A 21629-nucleotide genomic window follows, 5' to 3' on the forward strand; every position below is an offset into this window, starting at 1 on the left:
CTAACAAAAGAAAATATTCATTGTGAAATCAAATGGAAAAAAAAAAAGTTGTCTATAGAAATCAAATTATTTAATTGACAATATTATAATAAAAAATATTATATAAAATTACATAATGAATTTTCATATTTTGTCAAGAACATCTAAAAATAAAAGTAAATTTTTATTTTATTTAAATAAAATTGTTCAAACATATTAATAAACAATTAAATTTAATAACGTATATTTAAATGCAATTTAATACAAACTATATATATATATATATATATATATATATATATATACACACATATATATACACGTATATACATATATATTATGCTATTGCTCTATATACAGTATATTATGCTCATATTATGCAATATATTATTCTCTCTCTCTCTCTATATATATATATATATAGTATATACATATATATATATAGTATATACATATATATATATAGTTATATGTTATGGATCAAATTTAACCAATGCAAAAAGTCTTAGATCCGTAAAGGTCCTAACAACAGCCAACAGTTTCTTAGGCTACGTTTACACGGAAACGATCTGAAGAGAAAACGCAAAAGTGACCACTTTTTATTCTGCGTTTAGACGAGCGCTATGGGGGGGAAATCTGCGTGCATATGGTGACGCAAAAGTGTGTGAAATTCAATGTAGTATGCACTCAAGGCGGCTAGGTGGCAATGTGAAGCACTGATCGGTGCCTTCACTGTTTAGCAGACTTTTGCGTTTTTACCGTTTAGACGGAAACGCGACAGTGGAGCGTTTTTAAGATTTCCACTCTGGAGGGTGGTTTCACTTTTTTGCGTTTTTAAGCCCCAAAAACGCCGTCGCCGTCTAAACGAAAGGCAAATCTGATAAAATATTTTTACGTTTTCACCTGCGAGCATTCTCGTGTAAACAGGGCCTTATATACAGTTTCATATTTGAATGACCCAGACATTATCCTGACATGTTTCATGAGATTCACTCAAATTCTTGAGACCACAAATTATCTGAATACTTGAAAAAACTAGAACAATGTCACCTCTCTACCTGACATTCAAAACTTGCCACATCTCGTGAAACATTCACCTACTGTAGTGGGGCTTCTGATTGAAAAATCAAAGCAATTAATCAGAGAGGTCAAGGGTGAGTTTCAGTCTTTTCTCCCTCGAAAGATTAACCAGGATTTGACATGGCCGAGACGGGCAGGAAGAGAGCCGGTTCCCGAGGGGGGAGATACCGCAGCGACCCCAAATACCCTGTACAGTCACAATGCATCTGTATAAAACAACTCTCCCATCTCCTCTGGGCCTCAGTGTTAAGACACGTCAATCCTGTTCCACAGCTAACACAGAGTAAACGCCCTCTAGGAGGAGAAAACAAGCCTTCGCTGGCTGTTCGCTGACCACTCGAACCAACATGCAACGCTCTCTGTCCCTACAGCCAGTTCAGAGGTGGCAGGATGCCACTGGCCTGCACCAAACATGGCAGTCCTCGTGTTATTCTGTTGTGCCCGTAGCGACCTCATTCCTTCAAAACAATCCACATCCCGACTCTGGGCCAAACACACGAACCAAAGGGTGAGTCAAAGAAAAACGTTAGTTTCACAGTTTCTTACTCTGAAAGCTTTAAGGATTAGTTCAAAATCTGTCTGTTCCTGAACACACAATATAGCACACAAATCATCATACAGCATGGACTAGCTTTATGCTCTTGTCATGCTGTATGCTTTAATTGCATGGAAAGAAACTATGTTTTTGGATTTGACAGTAAATAAGTGGAACGGCATGATGACTGTATATGTTAATCTTTTAAGTGAACTAGTCCTTTGAATCAGGCTGTTAAGGGCAAAGCATGAATATCAGAATCCACTCACAAATGCAATAGTTTTTGAAGCTTGTAAATACAACATTAAACATTCATGTTAAAAACATATTAACATTTCATTCCTGATCAATTTCAGGACCGTATAAAAGTTTGGGATTGGTTAAGTAAGTTTTTTTTATGCTTTTGAAAGAAGGCTTTTATGCTCAACATTTATTTGATAAAAAAAAAAAAAAAAACAGAAACGGTAATATTGTGAAATATTATTACAATTTAAAATAACAGTTTTCTATGTGAATTCATTTTAAAATGTAATTTATTTCTGTGATGCAAAGCTGAATTTTCAGCATCATTACTCCAGTCTTCAGTGTCACATGATCTTTCAGAAATCATTCGAATATGATGATTTACTGCTCAAGAAAAATTTATTATTATTATTATTACCATCAATGCTGAAAACAGTTCACTGATTAATATTTTTGTGGAAACTATGATAATTTTAAAGTACAAAATAACTGTTTATTTGAAATAGAAATCACTGTTACATTATAAATGTCTATACTGTAAATACTTGCTCTATAAGTGTTAATTTCTGTAAAAACAAACAAAAACGTACAGACTCCAAACTTTTGAACGGTAGTGTATGTATGAGCGGAAGTAAATACTATGCAGAACTGCTGTATCTGTTGCGTTTAAAAAAACATTCAGAAATAAACATGCATTTATGTTTAGCCCTTTTTTAGAGAAGAGATATGAGAGTATTGAAGGATTTCTTTAGTAGCCTAAGGCAGCATGTAAGACAGAACCTTCTATTAAGAGGAACTGTAGTGATTAACCCAGTGAGAGAGAGCGAATGGCTCTGCTCCAAAACCTTCTGAGCTGCCTTTTAAGACAGTATCTTAACAGTACACAAACACATATTGGGTAAAGTAGTCAATTTTTAATTGGATTTCATTATCTTTATAAGTATTTGTCAGTATTTGTATCAGTATTTCCTGAATTACATCACTATATTTAGAATCAACATCCAATTGTTTCATCAACATATTGGATTTTTTTTCACCGAGGCTGTCGCAATTCAATATAGGATTGTCTTTTCCGTGAAGGATATATGCGATGCTGCCTTTGGCGATACCTTACAATGCAGCCTACGTAGCCGCTCACTGGGTTTTGGAACAAAGATTTTGACAGAGAGTAATGGGATTGAGGAAAAAAGATAAAGAAAGATGATGAGGGATTTGCTGATGACATCACCACTCCGGGGAGCTTTAAGAGACGCCGCATGGAGATCCATAAAGCCCATGAAGTGGTGAAATGTCCCCAGGAGGGCATTCGTGATGCATTGATGTTTTCTGGCAAATAATTTGACTTAAATCAGTTGTGGAGTTCAATTCTCAAGTCTTTGAACTCATGGGAAATAAAGTAGAGGAAGTAACTGAATAATACAACATTTGAGACTTTTGCCAGGATTATTTTAAGCTCAAGGCAACTCTTACTTCATTATCATTTGATTCACTCTCATTTCACAGTTTTAAAACGTGGGCTGCTGATCAACCTACAAATCATCATTATCATCAGTATTTATTATTGATGTTTGCCCAGTCAAGCATCACTATTTAAATAGCTCATAAATAGTATCATAAATTGCAACAGATTTTCTTCACTAGATGATTTCTGTTTAATCGTAACTAAAATTAGGGTCATTATTAGAGTTCAAATTAAACCATTTATAATATTGCATTTTCTACTAAAGTTAACAGTTAACTGGCAACTTTATGTAGTCACCAAAGCTCATTTTTAAGATTTTACAGATTTTTACATATAATCATTTATATAAATATTTACATTTATTCTTTATTTCTATATAAAGAATAAATATATACAAATTCAAATGATAAATATATATAATAAATGTATAAATATAAAAATGTGTATAATTATATTATAAATACAAATAATACATATTTTTTATTTATTTAAAAAATATATATAAATATATAAAATAATTAGAAAATGCACAGTATGAATATAAATATACAAATATATATATATATATATATATATATATTTTTTTTTTTTTTTTGATTATTTATATTGCAGTTTATTTATGACCCTGATGTCATGAAAATCATTTGTGCATAAAAAAAAGAGAAAAAAATGAAAATCATTTGTGCATAAAAAAAGAAAAAGATAAAAGGATTCAGTCCTAAATGAGAAACCGTTCTCAATTCCCATCCCCACGTGGGCCGTGGACCATATGCTGCAAAAGCGAGAGTATCTGTCAGTGGTTAAAGTCAGCTTTGATTAGGCCCAGTCCCGCAGACAGCATGCGGTCTTTAATGAGGGCAGAGATTTATACCTGGAGATCAGCCGGGCGAAACAGCCACTCAGACAGAGGGCAGAACCAACCGAGCGGCGCCTGGAGCTCTTACCAGCCTGCTCGTCATACAAATAACAAGATTAAGTGAGCAATGCACCAAAAGCTTCGCTAACAGAGGAGATCAGTTAAAGACAGAGCAGAAGAAAGGTCACTAGAGAGAGGAAGTTATAGACAATGACGAATTAAACGAATTAACGAATTAAAGGGATGAAACAACACACGGTCAAATGGATGTGTGATTGACCTGCCCCTAAACTGCATAAAACATAAAACTACCCTGTTCCTAAGTGGGCTGTTATTAGCCAGACTCAATTTGACTTGAATTGAAGATGAGTAGATTTTCAGTATAAAGCAAATCATATGTGGTAGGTACGACTTGATTGGACTCACCAAATTTAGACATGAATGAATGAAATTTTTGCCGTTTTTGCCTTTTATTAGGATAGGCAGGAGGTGAGGTGGGGGGGGAGAGAGAGAGAGAGAGAGAGAGAGAGAGAGAGAGAGAGAGAGAGGTGATCGGGAAAGGTCCACGAGCCGGGACTCGAACTCGTGTCTCCTGAAGCACAACGGCGCTACATGTTGGCGCACTTGCCCACGAGGCTATCGGCGCCGACATTCGGCACTTTAAAATAGAACAGTTTAAAGCATCACTTTTAATATTTTATTTGTTTCCATTTGAATAGATCTTTTTCTTTTCCATTTCAATAACCTCCAGGCATAAAAATAATAATTCTATTTTGGCAGGGTTTTCCATGGCCGTGCAAATCTATTTAATTAAAATTCTTCAAAGTAGCTTATTTTTATTAAAATTAAATAAATAAAGCAAATAATTGCTAAAGCTTCAGTTTTAAATGCTTCAAGCACTTATATTATCAGCTTTAAAACATAAAAAAACACTATATTTGTCACAGGTTGGTTCCACAAGGAAGCAAGTAGAGGATCCATTAGCAGCAGCCAAACTTTATCAAACTAAATAAACCAAACAAAAAACTCTGGCACATGAAGACACAGAAGAGGAAAACATTAGCAACACAATCCAACCTTAACCTTGAAGACACCAAACAAGAACTAAACTGAACAGAGGGTATATTTATCTCTGATACAGTAGGAAATTAAATTACATTGAATGTGGAGGATTTTAACTGTGACAAGATGATTGACAGGGCAATTTAAACAGTGACCTGATGCACGTTACAAAGAGACAGAGCGGTAACTTGCCTACTCTTCTGCAACACACTCAGAAGTATGTACTTTTTCTTCACAAAAACAGTACATACTTTTAGGGCATAGTATATGTAGGCGAATTAGGATGCAGCGTAACTAAAAGTCCATAAAAACAGTAACAGTATTTAGACTGGCTGGTAATAAATTAAAAAATAAAATAAAATAAAATAAAATAAGATAAAACAAAATTAATAATAATTATTCAGAATAAACTTTTCATTTTTCAACGACATTTTTAAAGACAATGTTTAAAAATCTACTTGGCTCATAAATCTGTGGGGGCGTGCCTAGTCTGCAAGGACTTAAGAGTCAATTCTTCACAGGATGGCATTTTTTACCATGGCTTGTCTTGGCTAATGAATATAAATTAGTTTAGCGCAGTCTAGGAAGGTTACTTAGCAAATTTGGCTGACTATAATTGCGTCCTAATGCTTGTCATGACGTCGGCTCTACGGTAAGAGTTACATGATGAACTTCTTACCATGACTGTTACAGCGTGACGTCTCCACAAGCCTGTTATCCTGGTCGTAGCACACCATGGCCTGGTACCGGTAGCCCTGCCCGCACTCCTTAATGTCTCCCTGTACCTTCATGCCCAGAGCGCTTTCCACTCGGCCCTCGGGCAAGATGCAGTCAGACCAGTTACCCACAGGCTGAGCGTTGTATTTGTCACAGGGGCAGTACTGAGTCTCGCTCAGCGGGTACATCTGGCTGTTCTTACACTTATCCTTCTTCTTGCTTTTTCCTGAAATCAGAGGAAGTAAGTGTTGATTCATCATTAATTAAGCTCACTAATGAATGAGTCATGAACACTGAGGTCAACTCTAAACCTGCTGCCAGCAACCAGACTCATCGAGTCTCTCAGCTGCTTTCTTACAAAAAGCACAATGGTATTACCATGGTTTTTTTGACATGATATGAAGTTAAAGCATGCAGCGCTGTTAATATACAGGGTAACAACTGGGTGATATATCCAATATTCATGATGTTTTATATTGTCTTTTCTTTGCATTACCCAGTCCTAGAAATACATTAAAATATTTTTGGACCATAATGAGGATAATCCCTTGAGCTAGAAGTAATTTAGCATTTATGCTATCTCTGCTTCAGTGATTTGCTCATGGAAACTAATGGTACAGTAATACCTCCTGAGTTCAAACCACAGTGTTAATGATGCATATGTCCTAATTACCCACGAGAGCTCTCCTCCGCGTACGAACCCCTACACAGTCCGAGCTGCAAGGAGAGAACTTGGACCAGTTGGTGAGCTGGCAGTCGTCTCTGCACGGTAACAGGCAGGGCTGGCTCATAACAGGCATGCTGCTGGCAAACTTCAGACACTGCACAACATCAGCCACTGTCCCATCCAGCTGCCTACATGAGATAGCTGCAGATCACACACACACACACAGCGGTGAGACGCCTGCTGATTACAGAGAGGATGTGGCACAGCACCAGACACTGAGAGAAAAGGTGCAGGTGAACAGAAGATGCTTATTTATAGAACAGAGAGAGAGAGAGAGAGAGAGAGAGAGAGAGAGAGAGAGAGAGAGAGAGAGAGAGAGAGAGAGAGAGAGAGAGAGAGAGAGAGAGAGAGAGTGTGTGAGAGTGTCATGCGGTTCACTTTGATCAGAAACCAGTTTAAATTATGCATTATATTTCTGTAGTTTTCATATAATTCAATAATTATACTTATAGGATCCAATATGACTGTGTATAGCAATATCTGAAAAATTATTTCAGAGCATACTAAAAACTAGTGTTTTCAATGTTAATGGGTTAACGCATGCAATTTATTCCCCAGTTTAACACAATAAACGCAGCATCCGTCATTCTTTAGCTAGCGTTACATTATGATAACGCTAACAAGATCTTATTCATGCAAATGCTTTTAAACCATTCAAGTGCGACAAAAGAGAATGCGCTGTCTGTGAATGCCTTGTCTATGTGACACACGACGCACAGAAAGACAAATGAACGAACAATAACACACAATTATGTAACTGAACTGTCCGTTTTGTCAAGTATCATCATAGTGACATGGTGATACTGGCCTTCATTCATAAAAAGATGCCATTAAACTACTTAAAATATACTGTCTTTATGTTGTTTCTACTTTAATTTGGAGATTAACTGTGAAATGATTACGTTATAAAAATATATATTAAAAACTTTTGCGATTAATTGCAGTAAAAAATGTGTGATTAATCTAGTTAATTTTTTAATCGATTGACACACTACTAAAAACCATTGATATTTAATGTAGAATTTGATGTAATGTAGAACTGAATATAATATATGCTTTCTAATTTACAATACATGATTTAAAAAAGAATTTGAACTTTTTTTAAGTGGGGTGTCCAATAAGACAATATATGAAATATTATATAGTGGAACATAATTAAAAACCATTTATATTCACTAAAGACATTTCCATGACTTTTTTCCTAGGTGTAAAAAGTAGATTTTTCCCCCTTGTATTCCATTGTAATCCTGATTATTAAAATTCTTAAAAATAAAAAGTACATTAAATGCATGATAGATATTTTGGACAATACTCATAGATAATTATCTTATCTAATGTTAAAAATATGTTAAATTAATGTAAGTATGTTAAACATTATGTTCGATATGTACTGTAAATGAAAAAAAAAAACAGTTTTAAATGCTTCAAGCACTGAAATGATCAGCTATAAAAGTAAGCTTATTTTTTAATTAAAAATGACACATTATATTAAAACATAAAAAATAATAATATAAGAAAAGAAAATACATGAATAAATAATATAATAATAAAAGGCTAGAACCCAATAATGATCACCACTATTAAGACAACTACAATGAGTCCAACATGAGCAGTTCAGAGAGTTACTACATTTGAAAAGATAGGCCTGTTAAGCTTTTGTCATTCCAGTGAGGCTGTGTAATCTATTAAGACACACAGTCACGTTGGAAGTGACGTGAGGACGAGTAAACAGGAACCAGTAGGTCAAACTTTGGGCACTACAGAGTTCAATGGAGTGATGACGGCAACACAAAGACGCCCTTCCGTACTGTCGAAAGCAATCAGATCAAGAGTTTGAAGGATTGCTTCTGCTCCTGTCATGCACTGAAGGGCAAATGTGAAGTCTAGTGTGATGGAAGCCTTTGTCAGACCAATATATTATACCAGTATAATTCATGATATAGTCTTCCACTGCCTTATGAGTGATAGGAATCTCTAAAAGAGGTAACAAAAAGGCATGAAAAGAACCTAAAACAACTGTGAACAAAACGATTATTAAAACACTTTGCTGACTTCAACTGGAAAACTCCAAATAATAAAGCAACAAACTCAGAGGAATAAAGTAGAATGCAAGTCAGCCCGTTCTGAAAGAAAGCAATACAAATTCACAGATTCAAGACAAGATCTTAGATCAGATAATGTACCAAAATTATGGTTATTGCTACAGAAACAGTATCTGGACACCATGGGGAAATTCACCACGAATGAATTGTGCACATACTGTCAGAGTTAGCATCTGATTAAAGGAATTATGTAAATATGCACAAAATCTACGATGAACGCAATTTGCATGTTGTAATTCTCGATTGAGGGCATTTAGTGAGTAAGACACAGGTTGTTGTGCAGTGTGCTAAACACTGTGAATGTGCTCATTAGGTGAAAGATTAATGTTGTAGATGCTAGCTGACGAACCTCTAGTCTGGACTCCAGCTCCACAGGTCTCCTGAGCTCCTTTACTGTCTCTGCGGATGCTCCATGGGACCAGCTGACATTTACGCCACTTGTGCGTTTTCCACCTGCAAATTCAAAGTGATATCATTATAATTATCAGCAGAGGTTGATCATTTAGCACACTGTAAATCCTAATTAGCTGACTGAAATATCAGGAAACCCACTGCCTTAGAAAATGAACTCATCTTAATTAAGCTGTCCACAATCTGATAACAGTTTCATTATTTTTTATCAGATTAAGCATTTTACTTTTGAAAACTGAGAAAAAGAATTGCATATGGGCTTTGAATGATGAGGTTGAATAAATAATGACAGAATCTTTATTTTTGGGTAGACTATTCCTATAGGTGTACATATCTTCATTTACTCAAGAAGATCAATTTGAGCCGAAGTCTATACTGAAAGTCATCAATGGATGTGAGATAGAGCTCAGAATAACTGATGAGTGTAGAGGCAGGGCTTGTGGGTAAAGAGGTACCTGTAACCCGGACACACAGATGGAGTCGCACAGTCTTTCTCTTCATAAAGGACGTCCGGACACTCCTGACCTCCATTAGCTGGCATCTGGATGACCACTCGATAGCGAAACTGTTTATTATTCTGCCCATTCAGACCTGCTAAGAGAGACAGAAAGGTAGACAGAACAATAGAAAAAATTTCAGACAGACAGACAGACAGACAGACAGACAGACACACAGACAGACAGACACACAGACAGATAGATAGACAGATAGATAGATAGATAGATAGATGATAGAATGACAGAGCGACAGATAGACAGCCAGCTGGATAGATAGACAGACAGACAGACAGACAGACATGCAGACAGACAGATAGATACATACAGATAGATAGAGCGACAGAGCGACAGAGCGACAGAGCGACAGAGCGACAGATAGATAGATAGATAGATAGATAGATAGATAGATAGATAGATAGATAGATAGATAGATAGATAGATAGATAGATAGATAGATAGATAGATAGATAGATAGATAGATAGATAGATAGATAGATAGATAGATAGATAGATAGATAGATAGATAGATAGATAGCGCACCTGCTTCACAGGATGTGGGACACTCTGTCCAGTCACTGAAGGGTGTCACTATACAGTCTCTCTTGCAGGGCAGCAGACAGGGTCGCACTGACTCCGGCCGAGGGGCTTCAGGACATCTAAGACAACAGACAAATAAGACTCTCAGTGGGATATTAGGTGGATATGGAGCCCGGGATTACACTGAGAGCTCTGTGTTGCACTTTCACCAAAGACCCAATCGTCGAAATAAGATTTACATATCAGGCTGATATTTCTATAACATCTAATGCTGGTCACCTGTGCACACGTATTCAAACACTTTCACTTTACATTTCCCTGTTGTTTGTGCCAAAAATAAGTCTTATATGGGATGTTTTCTACGCTTTTGTAGCATTTTATTTTTCCTCTGAGTATCATTGACTGTTTTAGTCAAAGCTTTATCAGCATTTTCCGTTCTCTCTGACCCTTCAAATAAAGCAGGCAATTTATACTGCTGTGCCTGTAAGATTTCTGAGAGCACACTTCGCATGTGAAATGAGTAACAGCGCACAGAAGCTGGTAGTTTGCTGTTGAGTCCAATATAGTTTTAACAGCTCCATCCTTCAGACAACCTCTATGTAACGCTGCATTACACTGACTGTTTCACAAAATAATCTGCACTGCATCTCAGATAACTGAATTCACAAAACAGCATTAGAAATGGAAACTTGAGCCATTTTTTGTATCAGCTCAAATGGAATCAATTCAAAACTCAGATTTAGTCTCCACGTGGTATTTATTCATGTTTTACTGTTTAGTAAAAATATACTTAGTAAAAAAAAAAGAAAAAGTGGGAACTTGATTTTTACTGTATTTTACTTCTTGCATTACTATACACAGTCTGAAATTATTTGACTTTAAAAGTACACAGGTATGTTTAAAAAAACAAACAAACACCTTTTTAAAGGTATAGTGCACCTAAAAAAATCTCATTTACTCACACTTATGTCGATCCAAACCCGTATGACTGACTTTCTTCTACAAAATAGAAGATATTTTAAACAACATTGGACCCCATTGACTTTCATTGTATGAACAAATAATCAAAAACAGACATTTTTCAAAATATCTCCTTAATGTTGTTAATTTCGGGGTGAACTTTCCCTTTAAGCCATTTCAAAGCAAATGCATTCGGTAAATATTAAGTTACTGTGTATATATCATCAAAAGGCTGAAAAATAACAAGATTTTTTAGCTTTATTGGTTTCAGCTATATTGCCCAGCCTTACTCCATACAATGGATTACATCAGAATCCTTGTTGAGCAAGGCTCAGCAGCAACTGTAGCACAACAATGCCTCTTTTTTTCCAATCTTATTTTCCCTGCTCCACGGTTACATTATGTACCAGCCAGACGAGGCAGATAAGGCCTCACATCCTGTTACAGTAGTCAGTCAATGGGTAATACTCTTCTTTTATCACTGTTACAGCTCCTCAGTTTCAGATCAGGGGTTAGTTTTAATCTGCTTCTGTATTTTAAGCACTGCTCCGGCTCGGTCGAATTCCCCAGGATAAAGATAAACAGGGATGCAACAGTCCACCAGAGGGGCATTCAGTAATCTGATCTTTGATCAAATCCTCACTGTGAAGGGAGTCGCCATGTGCTCCATGTTTCATGAGGGTTGCAAAGCCGCCACAATATAATAAAGCAACAGATATATAAGGCCGATTTATTCGTAATTCCAATAGCAGAAGCGGTAAATCCTGCCAGGGAAACAAATCTGGTTTGGGTGTGCAGGGCATTTCACATTTCAAGACAGACAGTGCTCTTTCTCAACCACTTTAACGGCTAAAATGGCTATTCTTATCTGCTACAATTAGTTAAGAGTTCAAATGGTAAAACTGCAATATCATATATGAAAATGACTTACTAAAAATGTAACTAAATGATTGCTGTTTTTTGTTGCAAACAGAAAGGATTAAACTGGAACTTGGCAATGTTTCAATAGCATAATTAAAAAAATAGTTAATTTAACTGTGAGGAGGAACAAATGCATCGCTCCCTTGCCCTCTCTCAGTTGTTATTATTTTTCATTGATTAACTGTCATAAGCGGCAGTGTGAAACATGAAGTGAGGGATCACATTTCCTTGAAGGTTTCCCTGAAGTAGCTCATTAAGAGTTTTGAAACTGGAGAAACTATTGTAACACTGTTTTCGCACTGTTAATCACGTCTAATAGGATATTCATTTAAAGTACGACATTTTTGACCTAACAAGAAGAGTGGAACATACAGAAACAAAGTCATGCAAGTACAACTCCTACTTAAATGAGGAAATAAACAAAATATTAAATTTATCACCAAATCAGAAATATTTTTTACAACAAAGATATAATTAATGTAGCATCTTCAGCTCAAATTACATAATTTTCCAAGCAGATCCAGTTAATGCATTTGCTCATTTTAGTTTTAGCATTACTTTTATACAATTATTATATAGTATTTATTATTATTTTGAATTAACTTTTATTTTTATAATTTCAGTTTTCTTGTTCATTTTTGTTATTTTTATTATGTTATTTAATGTCTTATATATTTCCATTTAGCTTTAATTTATTTTTATTCAGTTTTAGTAATTTTAGCACTTCAACTTAAGCTTATTTCAGTTAGTTGCCAAGGAAACATTTCACATTTTTATTTGTTTCTCATCTAATATTTATATTTTATTTCAGCTTTATGTCAATTTCCCCCAAAAAATGGTTTTAGTAACCAATTGTTCATTCTAGTTCTGTTTTCGGTTTAATTCAGTTCCCTGTTCTGGGTTGCCTAAGCTTGTTTGTTTCCATGGTTTCCACCTCTTTCTGTTCCAGTTAATTATGTTACCATGTATATTAAAGCCCTTTGGCTACGTTCAGAACGTCAGTCCAAATCCAATTTTTGTGTATATCTGATTGAAATCTGATTGAAATACGATTAGATTTACCAAGTGTGAACGGCAAAAAAATAAAAATCACATGAAATGCAATTTTTTACAAATCCGTTTCAAGCTACATTCCTATGCGGCTTTAAATCCTATTCAAATCGCATATTTGGAAATCCTTTTCCGTCTGACTGCTCTGATCGGATTTCGAGTGATTTATGTGATGTTTTATCAGACGTTGTTATAGAAAACATGCTGAAAGTCGCTGCAGAAACAAGGTTGTGTTGTTGCAAAGTGACATGCGCGCAGAAAATAACAATATAACAGAGACATGTTTTGAAACCGGCTGAGATTACAGCATGGAACTAGTACCTTTCCCACAGCATTTAAGCAGGCTCGGGTAACCCCAGTGCTTAAGAAACCCACTCTAAATCTAGTACATCTGGAAAATTACAGACCGGTATCCCTTCTTCCATTCGTCGCAAAAACACTTGAACGAATTGTTTTCAACCAGATCTCTTCCTTTCTTACACAGAACAACCTCCTGGACAACAATCAGTCTGGCTTCAAAAGCGGACACTCAACTGAGACGGCCCTGCTCTCAGTAACTGAAGCTGTGAGATTGGCAAGAGCAGCTTCCAAATCCTCAGTACTCATCCTGCTGGATCTGTCTGCTGCCTTTGACACAGTTAACCACCAGATCCTCCTGTCTCCAATGGTTCAAGTCATACCTCTCAGGTAGGTCCTTTAGTGTGTCGTGGAGGGGTGAAGTGTCTAAGACCCAACATCTAGCTACTGGAGTGCCTCAGGGCTCAGTGCTTGGACCACTTCTCTTCTCCATCTACATGACATCACTAGGATCTGTGATTCAGAAACATGGCTTTTCCTATCACTGCTATGCTGATGACACACAACTCTACCTCTCATTCCAGCCTGATGATCCGACGTAAGCTGCTCGCATCTCAGCCTGCCTGACAGACATTTCTGGCTGGATGAAGGACCACCACCTTCAACTAAGCCTTGCGAAGACAGAGCTGCTTGTGGTCCCGGCCAACCCAACACTTCGTCACAACTTCACCATTCAGCTAGGCTCGTCATCCATAACTCCACCACTGCCTAATCCTGCAGATTTGCCTTGTACAACATTAGGAGGATCAGGCCCTTCCTATCAGAGCATGCTACACAACTCCTTGTCCAAGCACTTGTTCTATCCAGACTTGACTATTGTAACGCTCTCCTGGCTGGTCTTCCAGCTTGCACTGTCAAACCTCTGCAACTGATCCAAAATGCTGCAGCTAGAGTGGTCTTTAACGAGCCGAAGAGGGCACACGTCACTCCTCTCCTCACAAAATTGCATTGGTTGCCAGTTGCCGCTCGCATCAACTTCAAGTCACTGACGTTTGCCTACAGAACAACCACTGGCTCTGCTCCTTTTTACCTAAACTCAGTACTTCAGACTTATGTGCCATCCAGAAACTTGCGCTCTGCAAGCGAACGTCGTTTTGTGGTGCCATTTCAAAGAGGCACACCTTGACTGTTCCCTGCTGGTGGAATGATCTGCCCAACTCAACCAGAGCTGCTGAGCCCATAGCCATTTTCAAGAAACGGCTGAAGACGCATCTTTTTCGGCAGCAGTTGATCCAGTAATACTAACACTTTCTCTTCTATTCTATTTATAAATGTAATAAAATGATAAAAATAATAAAATACTTTACATGCACTGTACTGCGTTAGATTAAACTGAGAAGGGTCATAGCACTTGCATATTGTTGTCCTACTGTTAGTTTAAACAGCTTCTATTGTTCTCATTTGTAAGTTGCTTTGGATAAAAGCGTCTGCCAAATGAATAAATGTAAATGTAAATGACACAATATTTGTTTCCGGCTCATTCTTTACAATATGGTCTAGATAAGTATCATAAAAAGCCTATAAAAAAACAACTAACACTGTCAGAGCAAGAGTTGAAAGTTGAACAGCAGCAGCTGTCAGTTTCTGCGAGGCGCATCAAAGGTCCGGGCCCTGAGCTTTAACATCGCTGTCTGTGTGATTGTGAGTTTTCTCTCAGTCTGATGCTGTGAGTGACACAAAGTGGCTCAGAGAAGGAAAACCTGCGTAAGCTCTTCCTGTCTCAGACTTAGGCAAAAACATGACAACTGAGCACATTTATGATTTGCTGCAATCAAGTCTAGACGAGATATTCAAAATGATATGCAGGTCTGAGTGAGGATGTGAATTTTGATTTTGTTATGGGTCACATCAAATGCCTCTAAAGCCACATAGACACGACAATGTTTTGGCATTGACAACTGCATATAAATGTTGATATATGGCCGATATACACCATATTGCCAAAAGTTTTGGACGTCTGCCTTTATATGCACATGAACTTTAATGACATCCCATTCGTAATCCGTAGGGTTTAATACAGAGTCGGCCCACCCTTTGCAGCTATAACAACTCTTCTGGGAAGGTTTTTCACAAGGTTTAGGAGTGTGTTTATGGGAATTATTGACCATTCTTCTTAAAAAGGCAATTTGTGAGGTCAGGCACTGATGTCGGACGAGAAGGCCTGGCAGTCGCAGTCTCTGCTCTAATACATCCCAAAGGTGTTATATTGGGTTGAGGTCAGGATTCTGTGCAGGCCAGTCAAGTTCCTCCACACCAAACTCGCTCATCCATGTCTTTATAGACCTTGCTTTGTGCACTGGTGCGCAGTCATGTTAGAACAGGAAGAGGCCATCCCCAAACTGTTCCCACAAAGTTGGGAGCATGAAATTGTCCAAAATGTCTTGGTACGCTGAAGCATTAAGAGTTCCTTTCACTGGAACTAAGGGGCCAAGCCCAAGCCCTGAAAAACAACCCTACGCTCATCTTCCCTCCACCAAACTTTACACTTGGCACAATGCAGTCAGGCAATTACCGTTCTCCTGGCAACGGCCAAACCCAGACTCGTCCATCGGATTGCCAGACAGAGAAGTGTGATTCATCACTCCAGAGAACACGTCTCCATTGCTCTAGAGTCCAATGGCGGCGTGCTTTACACCACTGCATCCGATGCTTTGCATTGCACTTGGTGATGTAAGGCTTGGATGCAGATACTTGGCCATGGAAACCTAATCCATGAAGCTCTCTATGCTCTGTTCTTGAGCTAATCTGAAGGCCACACGAAGTTTGGAGGTCTGCAGCTATTTGGTCTGCAGAAAGTTGGCGACTTCTGCGCACTGTATGCCTCAGCATGCGCTGACCCCGCTCTGTGAATTTACGTGGCCTACCACTTCGTGGCTGAGTTGCTGTTGTTCCCAATTGCTTCCACTTTGTTATAATACCACTAACAGTTGACCGTGGAATATTTAGTAGTGAGGAAATTTCACGAATGGACTTATTGCACAGGTGGCAACCTATCACGGGACCACGCTTGAATTCACTGAGCTCCTGAGAGTGACCCATTCTTTCACAAATGTTTGTAGAAGCAGTCTGCATGCCTAGGTGCTTGATTTTATACAACTGTGGCCATGGAAGTGATTGGAAAACCTTAATTCAATGATTTGGAGGGGTGTCCCAATACTTTTGGCAATATAGTGTATGTTCAATGTTTAATGTTATCTTTATCAGCCCGATAAGAAATTGGGCTGATATATTAAAGCTGATAAATAATGGATTACTTCCTTTAGCTGAGCCACTTTAGATGTGCACTGTTCATCATGATGGTTTTGAATTGCTTAAAATATAATTGGAATCACTTCAAGCAAGGAAAATACTGTTAAGTGCAACATGTGCAGTGCAAGTCTGTCATATAGGCTACATAAAATTATGACATTATAATTGTGTGCTTGGGACATGGCTTTTAATGGTGAGACTTTTTTTTTTTAATCATTCTCTCAAAAATTATATAAAAAAAAAATGTCAACCCATGCAGTCTAGACTAAAACACAGACTGCAGACTGGTCTACTCTAAGTGGTTAAAAGCAAGTGGGAAATTCTATATTATAGCTAAGCCACAATTTGTCTTTGTCAAAAACCCAGTGCTATTGTTTCCACAAAGGACTGTCAGAAGGACATTGTCTAAGTGGATCAATGATGTATTTTTAGGGGGTTTGTTTGTGCTAAGCCTCAAGAGGCCCCTCATCTAGTGGTGATTAAATTGGATTAAAGAATCAAGCCCTCTTAATTACTGCTATTATCATCAATAGGAAATTAGGCAGTCTGAAAATGACTGTGCTAATTAGCCTGTTTGTGACTCCATGTTTATTCAGCTTTCCGCAGCCTCGTTTGCCTGAAATGGAATGATAGGGTTTGTGAGCGTGCAGTCTTCTGTAGAGCAATCACAATATGCCACTCAAACATAAGCAACCCATCTTTTCTTCTGAACAATTCTGCATCACCACTAACTCGAGGTAAGATCCACTCCATATGTGCTTACATCATAATAACAGATGTTAATAATGCAACCTAAAAATGGCCAAAATTAAGATTGCATTGACGCTTATGTCATGAACTCTGTTCGGGCCAAATGTAAATCAAATCAAAAGTACAACAAAAGAAACTATATTTTGCATAAAGACAATGAAGACTATTTTAGTATAATTTTAGGACCAAGAATTAACACCCATATCCTAATTACCCAAAAATTAATGCAAAGAAATAAAATAAATTATATATATATATATATATATATATATATATAATGATGCAGTACGGTTTTATGGTACTGAATATCATTGCACTGCCTTTAAACTGATTTAATGGTAAATATTTAAAAAAAGAATCCAAAATTATATATATATATTTTTTTTTCATTAATTAATTTATTTATATTATATATTATTTATATCATTTATATTAGAGCTATGAGAATCACAATTGAGAAAAAAAGTTAAATGTCTAAATACATTAGATTAATGGGAATTTGAAAGGAAATGTATCATAAAAACAATGACATAATTCAAAAAATATATATAAATAAATATTTTATATTACATTAAGAAAATGAAGTACAATAGATTAGCATATTAGAATAATTTCTGAAGGATCATGTGAGACTGAAGACTGGAGTAATGATGCTGAAAATTCAGCTTTGCATCATCGAAATAAATTATATTTTAAAGTATATTAAAATAGAAAACCATTATCTTAAACTGTAATAATATTTCAAAATATTAAACTTTTTTTCTGTATTTTTGATCAAATAAATGCAGGCTTGATGAGAATAAGAGACAGCCATTCAGCGTTCTTAAACTTAGCCTGTCAATTATAACAAACACTTTGCAAAAAGGAAGTTGTTGAAGGATGTTGCAATGCCATTGCCAACTATACTGCACCCAACAGCAAATCCCCAACCTGTCAGAACTTGTCACTCATTTCACATGCAGACAGGTGACCCAATCGTATGAAATGCTATTTACATACAACATTCTTCAGAGAAGGGAAGCAATATGACCCTTTTAAAAGCTTACTTTTTGGGTGGCACCTGTCCGACGTTGACTTTTACGCAGATGATCTTGCGTGTTTGCACGCCCATGGTGCAGGTGGATTTGTCTGCGCTGGAGGAGGTATTGAGAGTGGATGTGGTGGTGTCCTCCACACACTGTCCCCAGGGGCCCGTCTGCCAGTGATACACGATGCAGGGATGCTCATTACAGTTCCGCACCTCCTGTAGGGCGCTGGTGTTCGGACAGCCGGAACCTCCTGCAAGAGAGTGAAGACATGCATTAGCTCTGACACGTGTCCGGCGTCATGTCACGCCACAGCAGCTTGAGGATCTCCACACTAGAAGCGTCGAATGTCAACTCAGGAGAAGACTTCAGCTACAGTCAAATGAAAGTGAAGTGCATTGAAAATAAATCACAACCAGAAATACATTATCCTGCTCATCATTGCATTCATTTAAAACAGTAATATTGTGGAATATTATAACAATTTTAAATAACTGTTTTCTATTTAAATATGTTTTAAACTGTCATTTTTTCCTGTGATCAAAGCTGAATTTTCAGCATCATTACTCCAGTCTTCAGTGTCACATGATCCTTCAGAAATCATTCTAATATGCTGATTTGCTGCTCAAGAAACATTTCTGAATATTATCATCAATGTTGAAAACAGATGTGCTGTTGTGATTCATTGATGAAAAGACAAAGCATTTATTTAAAATAGGAATCTTTTATAACATTATAATTGTAAAAATGTAAATCTTTGATGAATTAAAGTATTAATATATTTAGAAAAATCTTATTGACCCTATGGAAGTAAATGAATGGCATATGACTTTGAAACAAAAAAGCATGTAAAATTGCACTAATTGAAAAATAAAATGCATTGCATTTGCATTTTGGGGGGTGAAATTCAACATGATTGTTAACCTGTGAGTATTTCAAAGGAATAATTTCACACACAATGTCATTAAAATAAACCATATTCAACTTCTGGATTTAATTTCCAAAGTATTCAATGTTTAAAAGAGTGAAATGGTTTCAGTTCAAATTTTCACAGCTTAAATATACAATCATGTTGAATTTCAACCCCCCCCAAAATGCAATGTATTAAAATGCAAGCACTGCTAATGCAATGCATGTTACTGTATATATTAGTGCAATTCAACATGCTTTTCTGACTCAAAACTGGAAACAATAGTGTATACTGTATGTTAAAAACGATGCATAGGTTATTTTAGTACAGCAAATGCATACAAAGACCTTATTTCTTGCTTTCTAGCTTTCTAGTTTTTCTTGCTTGCGTCCTTTGGAGTGAGACAGGTCAAGTGTTCATTTTCTCAAATCTTAACATATCGGCGACGTCTCAAGTCGCTTTAACTTGTTCTAAATTGATTTAGATGAAACACTCCACATAATTGCCACCTCCTAATTCCTCACAAGTGGCATAAAGTCGATGCAGCCGGCGGAGAGCGACGCGGTGTGTCTAAGTAATTGCTGACATTTACAGGTTTGCAGATGACAGAGCAGCCCAGTGGGCCTGTGAATCAAAGAAGAGCATTACGAGAGGAAGTGAGCGCATACGTCTGCTTGCTTTAACTTTATAACACGCACAGTGGTAAAGTTATTGGCTTTGACTGTCAGATCCATTACATAGGTGATTATTATGTTTCTATTAGGCAATAATAATAGGGCTTTCACACTATGAGCCAGATTTACTAACAGCTTGACCTAGAGCAAACCCGATTTTGGCGTTAAAAAAACTCTGTTAGAACACAGCGTCTGTGTTCTATGGAAGCTTGTTTCCGCCACAAAATAAAAATAAATAAAAGATAATTGCAACTTTTTATCTCACAATTGCGAGATGTAAAGTCAGAATTGCGTGAAATAAAGTCAGAATTCTGAGATATAAAGTCAGAATTGCGAGATATAAAGTCGCAATTGCGTCTTATAAAGTCAGAATTCTGACTTTTTTTCTCAGAATTGCGACTTTATATCACGCAATTCTGACTTCATATCTCAGAATTCTGACTTTGTATCACGCAATTCTGACTTTATAGCACATAATTGCGAGTTTATATCTCGCAATTCTGACATCTTTTCTCAGAATTGTGAGATATAAAGTCCAATTCTAAGGGGAAAAAAAAAGACGGACTTTTTTTTTTTTTTTTACCTTAGAATAGTTTATATCTCACAATTCTGACTTTATAACACGCAATTGCGACTTTATATCATGCAATTCTGACTTTATATCTCGCAATTGCGTGATATAAAGTCAGAATTCTGAGATATAAAGTCAGAATTCTGAGATATAAAGTCAGAATTGCGTGATATAAAGTCGCAATTGCGAGAAAAAAAGTCAGAATATATCTCAGAATTCTGACTTTATTTCACGCAATTCTGACTTTATATCTCGCAATTCTGAGAAATAAAGTCAGAATTGCGAGATGTAAACTCGCAATTGTGAGATAAAAAGTCGCAATTATCTTTTTATTTTTTTATTTTGTGGCGGAAACAAGCTTCCATAGTGTTCTTTAATGTGAGCATTGTCAGTAAATCATCTGCATAACTTTCACTCCCGTCGGCAGTTTTATGGGATTTCGCACTCACGCTTATTCGCCGTTTAGTAAATCTGCCCCTGTGTTTATCTTTACAGTAAGCAATGAAGCCTGAATTGGGATGGCAAAATGTACATGAGCGATTCTTCAGTTCAAGGCACTTTTGACACCTTGAAAAATCATAATTCTTCAAATGATGTTTCATCTGCGTTAAAACCTTTATCACATGACCTGGAATAAAGATCTGATCGTGGCTTTGATGAGCTTTCAAGAATAATGTGGCATCATAAATGACATTCCTCATGTTTTGGAAGAAAAGTTACAGTAGGAATGCTTTGAACTTTCAAACACAGGAAAACGGTTAGCTGTCAATTTAAAAAGTTAAAAAAGTGTTTCTAACTATACTTATCTAAATAGTTTTGTAACGACACCTAAAAAAAAGATGCTTTTTCATGTCACGAAAAAGCTCCATTGTCGCTTCTCATTTTCATAATAACCAAATATAAACTTCTTTGAAAAAACATATTTTTAAATGTGAATGAATAAAATGAATGAAA

General features: G+C 36.6%; 1 protein-coding gene across 1 annotated transcript in view; it reads right to left on the bottom strand.

The window, feature by feature from the left end:
* The window catches only part of thsd7ab (thrombospondin, type I, domain containing 7Ab), a 111385-nt gene that overhangs the window by 19744 nt on the left and 70012 nt on the right, over positions 1-21629 (bottom strand). The window contains exons 9-14 of the mRNA XM_081389132.1: positions 18542-18773; positions 10212-10327; positions 9630-9765; positions 9113-9216; positions 6608-6802; positions 5897-6160 (exon numbers count right to left, since the gene is read on the bottom strand). Coding sequence (XP_081245258.1) covers positions 5897-6160; positions 6608-6802; positions 9113-9216; positions 9630-9765; positions 10212-10327; positions 18542-18773 — 1047 coding nt within the window. The remainder of the gene's footprint in view (positions 1-5896; positions 6161-6607; positions 6803-9112; positions 9217-9629; positions 9766-10211; positions 10328-18541; positions 18774-21629) is intronic.

The sequence above is a fragment of the Scardinius erythrophthalmus genome, assembly GCF_964197995.2.
Source record: "Scardinius erythrophthalmus genome assembly, chromosome: 16".
Lineage (NCBI taxonomy): Eukaryota > Metazoa > Chordata > Actinopteri > Cypriniformes > Leuciscidae > Scardinius > Scardinius erythrophthalmus.